Source organism: Microcaecilia unicolor, chromosome 9 (genome assembly GCF_901765095.1).
Source record: "Microcaecilia unicolor chromosome 9, aMicUni1.1, whole genome shotgun sequence".
Taxonomy (NCBI): domain Eukaryota; kingdom Metazoa; phylum Chordata; class Amphibia; order Gymnophiona; family Siphonopidae; genus Microcaecilia; species Microcaecilia unicolor.
Genome location: NC_044039.1, coordinates 30,248,038 through 30,264,645, shown reverse-complemented (window position 1 = coordinate 30,264,645; position 16,608 = coordinate 30,248,038). Strand labels below are relative to the sequence as shown.

General features: G+C 44.5%; 1 protein-coding gene across 3 annotated transcripts in view; it reads right to left on the bottom strand.

The window, feature by feature from the left end:
• GNPTAB (N-acetylglucosamine-1-phosphate transferase subunits alpha and beta) overlaps nt 1-16,608 on the bottom strand; it is a 92,498-nt gene that overhangs the window by 8,114 nt on the left and 67,776 nt on the right. The window contains exons 16-21 of one of the 3 annotated variants that reach the window (XM_030215410.1): nt 14,463-14,576; nt 13,196-13,288; nt 12,992-13,077; nt 10,148-10,246; nt 8,429-8,596; nt 2,303-2,393 (exon numbers count right to left, since the gene is read on the bottom strand). In XM_030215410.1, the coding sequence (XP_030071270.1) occupies nt 2,303-2,393; nt 8,429-8,596; nt 10,148-10,246; nt 12,992-13,077; nt 13,196-13,288; nt 14,463-14,576 (651 nt within the window). The remainder of the gene's footprint in view (nt 1-2,302; nt 2,394-8,428; nt 8,597-10,147; nt 10,247-12,991; nt 13,078-13,195; nt 13,289-14,462; nt 14,577-16,608) is intronic. The other 2 variants (XM_030215411.1, XM_030215413.1) reach the window with 2 other exon arrangements.

Genomic DNA, 16,608 nt, shown 5'->3' with positions numbered 1-16,608 from the left:
TTGGCTTGAATAAATCCTTTATGAATACACGTGGTTATAAAAACAAGTTAATCCACAGAGAGAACAGAGAAACAGCCAACCCGATCAGCAAGCAACACTTTGTGACAGGACTGTGTCGGGTCCTTGATATGAATATCTCCCTATTGGTTTGCACATTTGTCAGCCTCTCTTTTTGCTGTTTTGCTTTGATTCTCCGTGGAGGCTCCTCCTGTTTTCTTAAGTGCGCTACCACATTTTTACTGCTTTCTGATTTTCCGACTTTCAGTGTTGTCATCATGCCAATGATCTACAGTGTCCGCCTTTCCTCTTGTTTTTATCAACAAATTATATATTTCTTAATCTATATGTGTTATTTGCAGAAGGAATGGATCCTCAGAAGCTTAGCCGAAATTGGGTGGCGGAGCCGGTGGGGGGAAGAGGGGTTGGTGGTTGGGAGGCGAAGATAGTGGTGGGCAGACTTATACGGTCTGTGCCAGAGCCGGTGGTGGGAGGCGGGGCTGGTGGTTGGGAGGCGGGGATAGTGCTGGGCAGACTTATACGGTCTGTGCCAGAGCCGGTGGTGGGAGGCGGGGCTGGTGGTTGGGAGGCGGGGATAGTGCTGGGCAGACTTATACGGTCTGTGCCAGAGCTGGTGGTGGGAGGCAGGGCTGGTGGTTGGGAGGCAGGGCTGGTGGTTGGGAGGAGGGGATAGTGCTGGGCAGACTTATACGGTCTGTGCCAGATCTGGTGGTTGGAGGTGGGACTGGTGGTTGGTAGGTGGGGATAGTGCTGGGCAGACTTATACGGTCTATGCCAGAGCCGGTGGTGGGAGGCGGGGCTGGTGGTTGGGAGGAGGGGATAGTGCTGGGCAGACTTATACGGTCTATGCCAGAGCTGGTGGTGGGAGGCGGGGCTGGTGGTTGGGAGGAGGGGATAGTGCTGGGCAGACTTATACGGTCTATGCCAGAGCCGGTGGTGGGAGGTGGGACTGGTGGTTGGGAGGCGGGGATAGTGCTGGGCAGACTTATACGGTCTGTGCCAGATCTGGTGGTTGGTAGGCGGGGATAGTGCTGGGCAGACTTATACGGTCTATGCCAGAGCCGGTGGTGGGAGGCGGGGCTGGTGGTTGGGAGGAGGGATAGTGCTGGGCAGACTTATACGGTCTATGCCAGAGCTGGTGGTGGGAGGCGGGGCTGGTGGTTGGGAGGAGGGGATAGTGCTGGGCAGACTTATACGGTCTATGCCAGAGCCGGTGGTGGGAGGTGGGACTGGTGGTTGGGAGGCGGGGATAGTGCTGGGCAGACTTATACGGTCTATGCCAGAGCCGGTGGTGGGAGGTGGGACTGGTGGTTGGGAGGCGGGGATAGTGCTGGGCAGACTTATACGGTCTATGCCAGAGCCGGTGGTGGGAGGCGGGGCTGGTGGTTGGGAGGAGGGGATAGTGCTAGGCAGACTTATACGGTCTGTGCCCTGAAAAAGACAGGTACAAATCAAGGTGAGGTATACACATGAGTTCATCTTGTTGGGCAGACTGGATGGACCGTGCAGGTCTTTTTCAACCGTCAACTACTATGTTACTATGTTTCTACACTGTACATTGCCTTGTTCTAATTAATAAAAAGTGATCAAGTATCTAAGGGGTCCTTTTTTTACCAAGCTGTGGGAAAAAGGGCCCTGTGCTAGCGGCGGGGGCTGTTTTTCCCACGCGCCAGGGCCCTTTTTATCGCAGTAGGTAAAAAGCCCCCAGACGCACATGGCCGTGTGGTAAGAGAACTCTACCGTATGGCCATGTGGTGGGCAGTCCTTACCGCCACCCACTGAGGTGGCGATTAAGGGCTCCCACGCTAACCCAGCAGTAACCGCGCGCTGCCCAATTACCGGCAGCACAAGCCGTTTCCGGAGGTTTTCATTTCCCCCCGAAAATGGCACGCGCTCGGGGCGGGACTACCACCGGTGGCCACGCTGGGCTGGCGGTAGTCCCGTAAGAGCAAGCAGTAAGCCCGAGTTGGGCTTACCGCTGCTCTGTAAAAGGGCCTGTAAATAAATGAAACCACAGGTCCCATTTTATGCAGTGGGACCTGTTTCATAATAACACGTGCTAATGTAGTAGCACACTTTAGTAAATCTATGCATGCTAGCTTTCAGGAAGAAAGTTCACAGAAAAGGCAAATTTCAAAATTAAATTATGTGCATACTTTCACTTTGAAAATCTGTGGGCTAAAAGTACCCGTGGACTTTTGTCCCAATGCAGACAGTTGGAAAGTTGTCCCAACATATCAGTGTAATTCATTCTTGTTCCTATGCTCTAAAAATGCAATCTTACCTGTTCTGCAAAGAACGAGATTACAGTAAAGACAATCAACGTCCCCAAAACACAGTGGGTCCAGAATTTTAACTTGTCTCGGTACACTCTCCTGTATAATAAAATGGGGGAACAAATGGTACGTTTATATCCCAGTGTTATGTCTAACGGCAGATATTAACATTGCACAGCTCCTAAAACTGTTACTAAGGTGCATAGATCGCAAAGCAAAGCAGGGATGACCCGAAAGGGATGACTGACAAGACCAGAGCTCTAAGCAGAAACAATGATTTTATTTAAGTATCTGAAAGCAAAAGTTCCAGTGACCCATCACAGTTGAATTTCAGCAAACATGACTTGGAAAAAGTCCAAGGGAGTCCGATTGGATACAGATGAAAAATGTGTTATTGAGGCACCAAAGTTGGACCCGACATAACTTCCCGAGCCCTTACGCCAAGCCCCCTCCCTACCCATCTTCAAATCCTTACTCAAAGCCCATCTCTTCAATGTTGCTTTCGGCACCTAACCTTTATACCTTTCAGGAAATCTAGGCTGCCCCAATCTGACAACCCCTACTTGACTGTTTGTACATTTGTCCTTTAGATTGTAAGCTCTTTGAGCAGGGACTGTCCTTTTATGTTAAATTGTACAGCGCTGTGTAACCCTAGTGGCGCTCTAGAAATGTTAAGTAGTAGTAGTAGTATTACATATAGCAGTGATTTAACCAGAGCTGAGATTGTGATGTCATAATGCCTCATTCCACCAATGCCTAAGAGCCAACCTCATCAGTGATGTCACAATGACTTGATTGTCCTATATTTGTCTCACTCTTATCTATTAGATTGTAAGCTCTTTGAGCAGGGACTGTCTTTCTTTGTTAAGTTGTACAGCGCTGCGTAACCCTAGTAGCGCTTTAGAAATGTCAAATAGTAATAGTACATACGATGCTGCCAGATACAAAGATGAAAAACTCCTGATTAGCTTACATGGCAAACACTGTCCTCAGATAAAAGCAAAATTAAAAGTATGAGAGTAAAATAACCGGTTCTGAAAATATCCTGTTATAAAAATACACGCTTTTAACAATAACCAGTTCTGAAATATAGCTGCTGTCTTTAAAAAGTTAACCGGTTATTCTTTTCTACTTTTATTTATGGATTTATTAACCGCCTTTATGAAGAGACTCACCTGGCAGTGTACAGCAGGTACAGTTTAACATAAAACTTACAATTTTGTTAACAGCATAACAACAGTAAAATAACCAAGAATAAACATCTAATATAATAAAACGCACCGTGAACGTTCTGAAGACAACGTTCTGAAGCCACTCAAACACTCCCTGGCTGTAGGGTTCGTGGATTCATGGTGTGAAGCCAGCCAGGCTGCCAGCCGTCTCTGCCCCGCCCTCGCGTCAAACGTCATGACGTCGAGGGCGGAAAAAAAAAACAAACAAAGCGCAGCGTCGGAAGGAGGCGGCGCTCCCAACGTCTCTAGCCTTCCCTTCGCTGTGTTCCGCCTTCTTCTGACGTCAAGGATGACATCAGAAGAAGGCGGAACACAGCGAAGGGAAGGCTAGATGTCGGGAGCGCCGCCTCCTTCCCTGACGCTGCGCTGCCGGAACCGCCGCCACGGAGGTAAATTTAAAAAGAAAAAAAAAAGAAAAGGGATGTTGGAGGGAGAGAAGAGGGTGGGCAGTTGAACAATGGGAGCGGGAGGGCAGGGGAGAAACGACAGCAAGGATGCGAAGGGGGGGCATGGATGCGAAGGGGGGGGGGGGAGAAGATGGCGGGCCAGGCTGGGACATGGGAGAGAGAAGAGCATGGATGCGAGGGGGGGGTCATGGAAGGGAGAGAGGGGAATTGCTGGAAAAGGATGAATGGAGGGGGCAGGGGACAGAGGAGCATGGATGGGCATGGATTGGGATGGCAGGGCTCAGGGAGAGAGGGGAATTGCTGGAAAGGGATGAATGGAGGGGGCAGGGGACAGAGGAGCATGGATGGGCATGGATTGGGAGGGCAGGGCTCAGGGAGAGAGGGGAATTGCTGGATAGGGATGAATGGAGGGGACAGATGGGCATGGATGGATATGGATTGCAGGGCAGAGCTCGGAGAGAGGGGAATTGCTGGATAGGGATGAATGGAGGGGGCAGGTGACAGGAGCATGGATGGGCATGGATTGGGAGGGCAGGGCTCAGGGAGAGAGGGGAATTGCTGGAAAAGGAAGAATGGAGGGGGCAGGGGACAGATGGGCATGGATTGGGAGGGCAAGGCTCACACTCTCTCATATACAATGTCTTTCTGACTCTCACTCTCACACACTCTGTCTCACACTGTATCATATTCACTCTCTATGTGCCACACAGTCACTCACACACTCGCTTGGTCTCATACACTTACTCTCACAGAGAATCTGTGTCTCACACACACTCTTTCTCGCACACACACGCACACACACACACACACACACACACACACTGTGTCTCACATACACACTTGCACACACTCTCATTCTCACACACATACTCTCTCACAAACACACTCACACCCAGACTCACTCTCTCTCGCACACACACTCACACTTTCACTCTGACTCTCACATAGTCACTCTCACATACACTCTCCCAAACATACACACTCCGAGGAAAACCTTGCTAGCGCCCGTTTCATTTGTGTCAGAAACGGGCCTTTTTTACTAGTAAAATACAATAAATGAGGTAAACTTGAAAACAGTAAATTGAAACCTAATAATACAGCTACCGTGAAACAGTATAAAAAATATACACATTTAACAGCACTGGAATTCTAATACCAGAGATATAATACAATGTTAGCATAATACTAATGATACACCTAATAAGCACGCATTAGAACATTCAGCTAACATAGATATGATGCTAAGGATTTTCTACGATACAGCTTACCATATAGCTGAGGGACCACGAGCAGACTATTGCAATGGACTTTATGCAGGATGCAAAGAACAACTCATAAAGAAACTACAGACTGCTCAAAACACAGCAGCCAGGCTGATATTTGGAAAATCGCGATTTGACAGCACCAAACCCCTACGAGAAAAACTGCACTGGCTCCCAATCAAAGAACATATTACTTTCAAAATCTGCACCCTGGTCCACAAGATTATCTATGGCGAAGCCCCGGGTTATATGACTGACCTCATAGACCTACCAACCAGAAACACAATCAGAACATCACGAACATATGTAAATCTTCACTACCCTAGCTGCAAGGAACTCAAGTACAAATCAATTTACGGATCCAGCTTCTCCTATATAAGCACAAAACTATGGACCGCATTACCGAAACACATAAAGACAACGCAGGACCACCTCAACTTCTGGAAATCACTAAAGACCGAACTGTTCGAGAAGGCATACCCTACTGATCCAACTTAAGTGCCTGAACTCAGCAACACAACGAAACCAAAACTTGCAATGAACATTATATTACTCTTCTTCTCTTGATTCTCTAATGTGTCTGTAACACATATATCTCATTCTCTATAACATCACTCTGTATTTGTTTCATCACCGGAAGGTGGCTAACGTCTCACGGTACTATATAAGCCACATTCAGCCTGCAAATAGGTGGGAAAATATGGGGTACAAATGCAACAAATAAATAAATAAATACAATAAATAAATAAATAATATGACATTATCAAGCCATATTCTTATAATGTTGTATTCCCTTTTTTTGGTTGGTATTTGTCAATTCTCATTTTTAAGGAGATGCTTTCTGTGAAATTTTAGTTGCACTATCAGCTCCATACAACGCAACCGATGTCGTTTATATTACAACACTTGTTTTATTGTAATCACACTTTTAGGTATACTTTCTGGCATTTCAATTTGAATGTTAATTTCTAATATATTTTATAAATATTTTTATACATTTCTGTGACCCCTGAAGCAGGCAGCCAAGTCCGCCGAAACATGGACCCATGTCGAGTCTTAACTTTTTCAAGTTTGCACTCTTGTAAGTTCAAGCATTCGACTGAGTTTTTTTGGGGGGAGAAAGCAGCAAGATATCGAAGACCACTTGCATAACATTAAGCTTAGCTTAATAACAGCATACATCCATATAAAGACTCCTGAGGAAGGCCTTTGTGGGCCGAAACACAACTCGTGTCTAGTCTGGGTGATACAATAAAGGCGTTAGTTCGGACATCGTCTGCTGGTCTTTCTTTTGTCACCCTTGTTGTGACTTGTTTGGTTCCTGTAAAGACATCATGGAAGCTCCATAGCCACATGAACAGAAAGTCTAGCTATAGATTTAGGGGCTCACTTTTGAAACAGAAAAATATCCAGGAAGTGTTACGAAGTGACAGATGGATGATTTTTTTTTTCTGCCAAAATGACCAAATCACTGTTTTTGAAACCCATTTTTAAGACTTTTTTCTATGCAGTTCGTATGCAGTATGTCGAAATCACAAGGTAGCGTGTGGCAGGTTTTGGGCACTGCCAAAACTTGGACGTTTTTCTGCCATAATGGAACAAAGCAATAACGTCTAGGCCTAAAAGTCAGACACTTTGGTCTAGACCTATTTCAATCACAGCTAAGTCACAAACAGGTGCCCTAAATGGCCAAATGACTACTGGAGTGATTAAGACATGAACCCTCCCCCTCCCCCTTTACTCCCCAAACGGTCACCGACCCCCACCCATCCCCTACAGATGTGAAAAAAAAACCCCAGTACATACTAGGCCTTTATGACAGTTTCAGATGTTATAGCCATTCCTCTTAGAGCAGCAAGCAGGTCTGGGGTAGCCCAGAGGCCGGTGCAGTGGACTGTAGAGAAGGGGACATAGGCCCACATCCCACTCTAACTGGCACACTTGTAGTGGAAAGTGTGAGCCCTCCAAAACCCACCAAAAGCCTACTGTACCTACATACAGGTGACACCTACAGACATAATGGCTATTGTGATGGTGTACAGTCGGGTACACTAGATTTTTGTGAGTTTTGGAGAGCACACCCTACAATATAAGGGGGTAACAGTGAGATGTGTATCTAGGACCTTTTATGTGAAATCCACTGCAGTGCCCCCTAGGGTACCCCACTGCTCTGCTGGGGTGTCTGTGTGGCCAGACTACTAAGAATGCTAGCTCCCCCCTCCCCCCCAATGGCTGTTTTTTGTATGGTTTTCTTTTTTTATTATTATTATTATTACGTACAAAAATGGTCCAAAAATATAGATGCACTGAGCACAGAAACATCTAGCAAATGGTCATTTTTGAAAGAAAAAGATAGACGTTTTTGTGGTTCAAAAATCGCTATGTTCGCCACCTGATTTTTGAACGTTTTCAGCAAAATATGCAAAATCAGATTTAGACATCATATCAAAAATGCCCCTCTTAATGGAAAACATCGTAATTTTCTAAAAGGTTTTCATTGAACATGTATTTAAGGCTTGGGAGAAAGGCCAGGCTTTCACCTGCTTCCTGAAGTAAAGGTGGTCTTGAGTTTGGCATAGCCAGCCTGTACAGAATTTACTCCTAAGTTCCACTCCTGCCCCAATTCTGCTATTTACTGGCCCCCCCAGGAATGCCTACCATAAAAGCCAAATTTTCAAAATGATCGGGGTTGCTAAGCCCAATGGAAATTACCCCTCCCTGGACACTATCAAGGTGTTTGGTCAATATTGGAGGTGCTCAAGTACCCCCCGACTTGGATCCTATGATGCATACATTTCTAATGTGTAAAAACATTGATCTGTAGTGCACGCATTTGTATGTGTATACCTTTGATAATTTTATACGAGCATAATTATGTGTGTAGAAAACTATTTTTACATGCATGTTTCAAATAAAATTACCCCCAAACAAAACATCAATTATTCCTACATAAAAAGGTGTTTTTTCCCCCCTCAAATCATGCACTGTATAGAAACCTCCATTTACCCGTCTGTTTACTAAGCCTTGCTAGCGGCTGGTGGTGAACTAATGCTGACACAGCATTAACGCACCACCTGTTTACTAAGCTGCGTGGCAACGCCAACACAGCCCATTCAAAGTGAATATTCCATCTTGCTTCTCCACCTCTACCATCCAATTCAGAACCCTGCACCAGCAACCACACCCCCTTGCATTCCTGTTCTTGCAAATAACAAGGCATCTGTACAACATACCATTCCTGAAGCTCGTGCATATGGAGGAATCGATTCCGATACTCTCTTGGCAGCTCGAACTGCGATGGTATAGGGAACATGGACTCATAAAAATCCCGCAGCACCGCCTTCACTGTCTGGGCATCCTTATGACCATGGTCAATGTTGTCATTCAGGCAGATAAATTTTCTAAAGAAAGGCAAACGTTCTATTATCTATGTTGTATTAAAATCATTTAATCTTACAATGCTATTTTCAACTACAAATTCACTACATCTTTTACAAATCAAAGAAGAGAAGTGGAGGAAAAGTGCCATTTTAGAAATGTTAAGGACTATTTTGTAAAATGCCAGTTGGGGACAGAGTGAAGGTCCATCAAGCCCAATATCCTGTTTCCAACAGTGGCCAATCCAGGTCACAAGTACCTAGCAAGTTCCTAGAACAGCAAAACGGATTTTATTCTGCTTATCCTAGAACAAGCAATGGATTTTCCAAAGTCCATCTTAATAATGGTTTATGGACTTTTCTTTTAGGAAATTATCCAAACCTTTTTTAAACCTTGCTAAGCTAACTGCTTTCAACACATTCTCTGGCAACAAATTCCAGAGTTTAATTACTCGAGTTAAAAAAACATTTTCTCTGATTTATTTTAAATTTACTACTTAGTAGCTTCTTTGCATGCGCTAAAAATGCTAGCGCACCCTTGTAAACAGGGTCCTTATTTATAAGTAGTTTAAAATAATAAATAAGTATGATTCCTTCACTATACACTGATAGAGAGTAGGAGGATTCTACATGGAACGGGAGGGGAGGAGAGTCTTGGGAGGGGAGGAGAGTCTTGGGGGGGGGGGGGTCCAATGAACACCTGTTCTAAATAGGTTTGCATAGGAGGCTGAAATATCAATACAAACTGTTGGAAGTTTTACCAGGGGGGGAGGGGAGGGATGTATTAGGGGGTTGGACAGGGTGGAGAGGAAAAGTTGTAAAAAAAAGTTTGATGATGTGGTTATTGCCTGCTCTTGTCCAGATTGTTTGTTTATTTTTCAATTCTTTGTATATTGAACTTGTTGGATGCTTAATTTGTTGAATCATCAATAAAAATTGTTGAAACATAAAATAATAAACAAGCAAAAATTAACAACATATAGAGAAGTTGATATTCAAGGAAAAAATCATTTATAAATTACAAAATAACCTATATCTTCATGAGAATTATCAAACATTTTACATTCTTATAATGTATCCAACTCAAGTCCACACATTGGACAATCCAATAAAACATAGGAGAAATAAATAAATCTTTGAAGAATTTGTCTTCAGAAAAAGAATCACCTCAGTCAGATTCTCCTTCATGGATGCCCTCAAATCTGATCTAATTATTCTTAGAGCAGAGAACAACCTCTCAACGCTAACTTGGGTCGATGGTAAAGCAGCTCAACATCTCTAACAATTGGGGGCGCTCTAGGGGTGGGAAGTACCGCCGGGCTGCTGAGGTAGCCCAGCGGACTTCCTGTTTAGCCAACGGGCTTACCTCCACTTAGTAAAAGGGGCCCAAAGTTTGCAGAATTTTAAAAAATTTTGTGCAGAATTCCTCAAGGGGATAAACCAAAGATTTGTCTTGTAGCAGAACTCCCATCCTCCCCTGCATCCTGCCTGCTAACAGCTAAACACCACAAAAATTTTAAGATACAAAAGAGCAATACCCAACTAGTTCAAATTCACACTTAGTCAAAGAAGTACCTTGGATTTTTTCTTATGTCATCCAGCTGGCCAACGACATGAGAAACATTGGTGCGAATCATTTTGAAAGCAATTTCCTCCTCTCCCATAGTTTCAAACCTGTTTTGAGATCAGAAGAAACGTACACATTAAAATTTACTAGTACAAACTCATTTCAAGAAGTAAATACTACTATTTGATCTTTCAGATATAGCAGAAATTACTAAAATACAAAAAAGAATAAGCATGTTTTAAATGGTCTCCAGGATCATTGTCAGCAATATATCTGAAAAATATATACCACATTGTTTCTAATAATAGCCCATCCCCCTGTTTCAGCATCAAAAAACCATGTAGATTTCATCTTAAAACCCAAATTTAGATTCCTCAAATAAAATTCATAGTAACTTCCTGTACTCTCCTCCACCCTCCACCCCCCCCCCCCCCCCCCCCCCCGATGACCGGATCCCTCTTAAGATTCTGCTACTGGCAGGGCCGGCATTAGTGTGTGTGGGGGTGCAAAGAAGGCAGCTGCCTTGGCCCCCACAAATCCAAGGGGCCCCACAGTTCAGGCATCTCTTCCCCTTCTCCTTACCACAATCCGTCTCCTCCTCCTTTCCCCTCACCTTCCCAATCTTCTTTAAAAATTAAGTTCCCTTCTCAGAGGCACAGGAGCGCAGCAGCCACCCTCACAAGCTGCCTGCAGGTGCCCCGAAGCTTTTCCTGTGCCGCAATCCACTCCCTCTGATGGAACTTTGTTTCCGCCAGGGCGGATTGCGGCAGAACGAAAGCTTCAGGGCAGCTGCAGGCAGCTTGTCAGGATGGCTGCCACGCCACGGCCCCTCTTAGAAGGGAAATAAATTTTAAAGACCAGGAATGTGAGTGGAAGGGAGGGAGATGGTGGGAAGAAGGGTAAGAGATGCCAGGACCGTGTATTAGTAATGGCAGGTGGGGGAAGGGCAAGAAGGAGAGGGGATCATGGGCCCTCCTCCTTAATTTCTGCCCTGGGACCCAGCATGTCTAAAACCGGCCCTGGGTACTGGGCCAGTGCAGGGCCCTGGGCATACACAAATACTCAAGGCCCCGCACCGGCCCAGAACTATAACCGTGAGAAGAGAGATCTGGGAGGGAAGAGGGGAGAGCAATGTCAGTTACGGCAGGGTGGAGGTGACAAATGGTGCCTCCATTAATAGCCCACCCTAGACTTCAGAAAACCCTAACAATAGCCTGGGCTTCTATTAGAAACAATACCATAGGGCTTATTTCAAATCATTTAGACCTACAAAGTTCCACAGGTTCCTATGGGGCTCCTTTTTGAAACAGAAAAGCATCCAAAAAGTGTCATAAAGCTCCATTTGGATAGATTTCTTCTCAAAACGTCCAAACTGGTATACTATTTTTGAAACCTGTTTTGCAGACGCCTATCTATGAATCTTGTCTGCATTGCATCCAATTCACAAGGAGGTGTTTGGAGGTGGGATTAGGGTGTGCCCAACTCTTGGGCATTTTACAGCCATAATGGAACAAAACCAAAACGTCTAAGGGCAAAAACTTAAATGCTTTGGGCTAGACCTGTTTTTCTAATGAAGAAGACACAAAAAGGTGCTCTAAGTGACCAGATGACTACTAGAAGGATTCAGGGATCACCTCCCCCCCCCCCCTTTACTCCTCCAGTGGTTACTGACCCCCAAAAACTGTGAATAAAAATAGTACTTACCAGCATGCATGTCCCCGAAGTAGTCTAGTGGTGGTTGCAATGCACTGTAGACAGGTGGACACAGGCCCATATCTCCCCCTACCTGTTACACTTCTAGTGGAAACTTGTGAGCCCTCAAAAACTGACCAGAAACCCACTCTACCCACATATAGGTGCACCCTTCACCTATAAGGGCTATTGTAGTGGTATACAGTTAGGGGTAGTAGGTTTTTGGGCGGGTTTTGGAGGGCTCAGCAGGCAAGACAAGAGAGCAATGGATGAGATGTGTACCTGGAAGCATTTATATGAACACAGTGGTGCCCCCTAGGATACCCCCATTGTTCTCCTGGGATGTCTGTGGAACAGCTTGCCAAAAATGCTGGCTGCTCCTACATCCCAATGGCTTGATTTTGTGCATTTTTAACTTGTTTGGGGGTTTCCCCCCCCCCCCAAAAAAAAATGGCCCTAAAAAGATAAATGCACAGAGCACAAAACCTTGTCCGAAATGGTATTTTCGGGGAAAAGAAAAAAAAAAAAAAAAAAAAAAAAAAAAAAAAAAAAGAGAGGTCCCCCCCCCCGAAAATGAGTATATTTCCTATTTGGATTTGGTACGTTTAACACAGAACATCCAAAGTCCGACTTAAATGCACTATCGAAAATGACCCTTCACATAACTTTGTAAGTTAGGGGGGGGTCCTTTTACTAAGGTGCGCCGAAAAATGGCCTGCGCTAGTGTAGGTGTGGGTTTTGGGCGCGCGCAGATCCATTTTTCAGCGCACCTGCAAAAAAATGCCTTTTTAAAATTTTTGCCGAAAATGGACGTGCAGGAAAATAAAAATTGGTGCACGTCCATTTTGGGTCTGAGACCTTACCACCAGCCGCTGACCTAACAGTAAGGTCTCCCGCGGTAACCGGGCAGTAAACGACCTACGAACGTGGAATGCAACTTGGCGCACATCTGATACGCGTGTCCGACAATAAAATTTCTTTTTCGGACGCACACCAAAAATGAAATTACCACAAAGGTCACGCGGTAGCCTAGCGGTAACTCTAAACTGGTGCGCGTAGGCGCCTACGCGGCTTAATAAAAGGGCCCCTGGGTGCTTTGAAATACGCTTCCATATATCTTAACTGAATAATATGACAATACAAATAAAAAGCTGCCATACCTGTACTTGTTTTTGTCCTTGAATGCCTTACGGATTCGATCAGTTACGGGGTTACAATTGATTATTAGCTGTTTAGTTACTGGAGGCTGGAAAAGGAAATGCACAGTTGTGTTAATTTTGTACATCCAGGTTCGTTTCAAATTTTTGGATTTTCATCCCTTCATCTAATATAGATTTGGCAGATGGTTCTTATTTTGCCCTTACCACCACCCATAATGTCCTCTGGCTATTTCCAGCTCGATAAGCCACTTCCTGGTTCATATCTTCAACACACAGCCTTTGTTTCATAACCTGAGGCTCGAAGCAACATTCAGAGAGGATAGAGAGATCAGCTGCTGCGTAGCACACAAATTGACTTAGAAAACCCATGACAACATTTTCAAGGAAAGACCACTGGACAGGGCTTCAGCAAGGAAGAGGGTCAGCTGAGGGGGTGTTAAGACATTCATCCATTTAGACAGGTGCACAACAAATTCATCAAGCACTGAGCCTTCTTTTGGCTTGCCCCCTCCCCTCTGGAACTCCCTTCCCCTCTGCAATCCAACTCGAACCCTCATATCCCAAATTTAGAACATGCCTGAAAACCTACCTTTTTGAGAAGGCATACAATACACAGTTCGGCCTTAATGATTGTCTGGGGATCCTACTGGATACTACCTATCCAAACCTTTCCTCTGCTTCTTCCTCTTTCCTATTAAAACAATGGCATTCCGTTCGCCCTAATTTTCCTCTTTTTTCATTGTATATGTTCACTGCCTTGTTATCCTGTGATGAAAGGCAGTATATTAAATAAAAGAAACCATACACCATAAGAGGGGGAACTGGTTGGGTGGATATGTAGAGTCGAGGAAGGGGAGTTGTGTTAACTTGTATTTAGAGCTTCTGCCCTATGAAAATTAGAACCCAATGGATCAGAAGGCAACAAGAGAGAGTGAGGGGATCGGGGGAGGGGGGCTGTGGAGTTCAGTGTATTGCCACTGTTTCGCCCGATCTTGTATCCTCTTCATTCCTCCCCCCCTCCTCAGTTTCTTTTTTGTTCTCTCCCTCAGCACTATCATCCCGATACCAACTGCAATTTTCAAAAGAGATTATTGAGAAGCGCACATAAGACCTACTGTTATACTAAGGCAATACATGCATTTTCTTTGTCTTTGTAACAAAATGCTATAAGCGATATCACATAGAAATTACACATCAAGGCAGTTTACATAAAAATTTAAAATTGGCCTAAAATCAAAACAAACCAACAACACAAGACACAAAAGGAAGGGAAGCAAAACAACACAACAATCTCAATCAGAAAACAATAAAAACGGGGGAAAAAAAACACAAAAAATCCAACCAATGCACTCCTCCCAATGACCACGGAAACCATTAGCTGTCAAAATATTGCCTAAACAACCACGCCTTCATCAATTTCTTAAATCATAAACAGGCATAAAACAACACGGAAATCCCATTTCTTTCTTACCAGGTCGGGGTCATAATATGCTTCCTGAGTGGGTGGCAGTACGCCAGTCTGAGTGACACTGGCAGGGAGTGTTTTAGAACAATTTATTAACATGTGCTCCAGTGTTGTCAAATCCTGTCAACAGAAACAAACAGACAATAATTACCAAGTGTGTGAACACACCTACATGCAACCATTACACGAGCTTTGAGCATATATTTATGTCCAGATCAATCCTATCACAAGAACACTGTGCCAATATTACATCTAGAAAGTGGCCTCTCAACTAGCCAGTGCAGCAAGCTGAGTTAAGGGAGTGACTTTTAGGGATGGGCAACTGTAAACTTTGTCATATATAGTAACATAGTAGATGACGGCAGAAAAAGACCTGCACGGTCCATCCAGTCTGCCCAACAAGATAAACTCACATGTGCTACTTTTTGTGTATACCTTACCTTGATTTGTACCTGTCCTTTTCAGGGCACAGACCGTATAAGTCTGCCCAGCACTATCCCCGCCTCCCAACCACCAGCCCTGGCACAGACCGTATAAGTCTGCCCAGCACTATCCCCGCCCCACCTCCCACCACCGGTTCTGGCACATACCGTATAAGTCTGCCCAGCACTATCCCCGCCTCCCAACCACCAGCCCCGCCTCCCAACCACCAGCCCTGGCACAGACCGTATAAGTCTGCCCAGCACTATCCCTGCCTCCCAACCACCAGCCCCGCCTCCCATCACCTTTGTCATGTCATTTCTCACGTCACTTACAGGAACGTTCATTTTGAATGTCTTCAAGAGTGTGCCCTTTTCCTGAAATAGCGTGCATTCTTTTCAAATAGTGCAAAATATTGTGTTTTTTTCTGCTCATTTTTAATTTCTTAACGACATGCAATGACTTGGAATATGTCGTTAACATTTCCCATTTTGAAGCAAATGACAGCCCCGTTCCTAGTAATTTTGTTAGGTGCTTTCATGTAGAAATAGTTTTGCGTACAAAAATAATCTTATTTTATTTCAATTTCTTTTTATTGAGTGAATAACCATCAATACAAGAAGAGGTAATAGCATTCATTGCAAATAAAGAAAAGCACTCCAACTACGTCACATCTGCTTCTCATTTATATCATCAAAGATAATGAATATATACCTTTCCCCCCTCCCATATCCCTTCTCTCCCTCTCTTCCCAAGGACAGTGTCAAGGATGGAACAATCTGTGGTTAATAGGTCTACACAGCCAGGTCGTTAAGGGGCCCTTTTACTAAGGTGTGCTGAAAAATGGTCTGCGCTGCTGTAGATGCGTGCATTGGATGTGCGCAGGTCCATTTTTCAGCGCACCTGCAAAAAAAGGCTTTTTTAGCTAAAAATGGACGCGTGGCAAAATAAAATCAGCACGTGGCCATTCTGGGCCTGAGACCTTACTGCCACGCACTGACTTAGCGGTAAGGTCTCACGCATTAACCGGGCGGTAATCATCAGCGCACGTACACTGCCGATTACCGCCCGGTTAGCGCCAAGCGGCAGAAACCAGGAATTATTTTCCGCCACACGTTTTGGACGCGCGTAGAAATTAGAATTACTGCCAGGGGCACGCGGTAGCCATGCGGTAGTTCTAATTTGATGCTCGCTGTACGCGCGTTGGCGCCTATGTGTCTTAGTAAAAGGGCCCCTAAGGATTTTACTTCTTATTCTTATAGGCAATAATTGAATATACAGCTCCCAAATAGAAACAATTTCCTCCTTTTGAACGTGAGATGGGAATCCCTATCCTCTAAGGTCATGACCACATACAGTAGTTTCTCCAATGCCAATAAGAAGGCGGGTCCACTCCCACCTACTGTTGCATAATACAGCTTTGTGCAGTAATGCTGGCTTTTGCTAGCAGGGTATGGGTAGGGTTTGAAAATTACTATACAAGTGCATAAAATGAGCTGGTAAATTTGTGTGTGCCTGGGAGCATATATAAAACTATGTGTTTGTTTTCATGAGTTAATTTTAAAAAAATGCTAAGTATGCCCATATTTTCCCTTTTAAATCAACATTTAGGTTTGTGTAATGAACACCTATTCAACCAACCTATTGAAAAACCTTACGATTTTAATCATACCCAAAGAATTTCCCACAAAGGCATGAAATAGGGGAAGGGAAAAACAATTTGGCTTTAGCT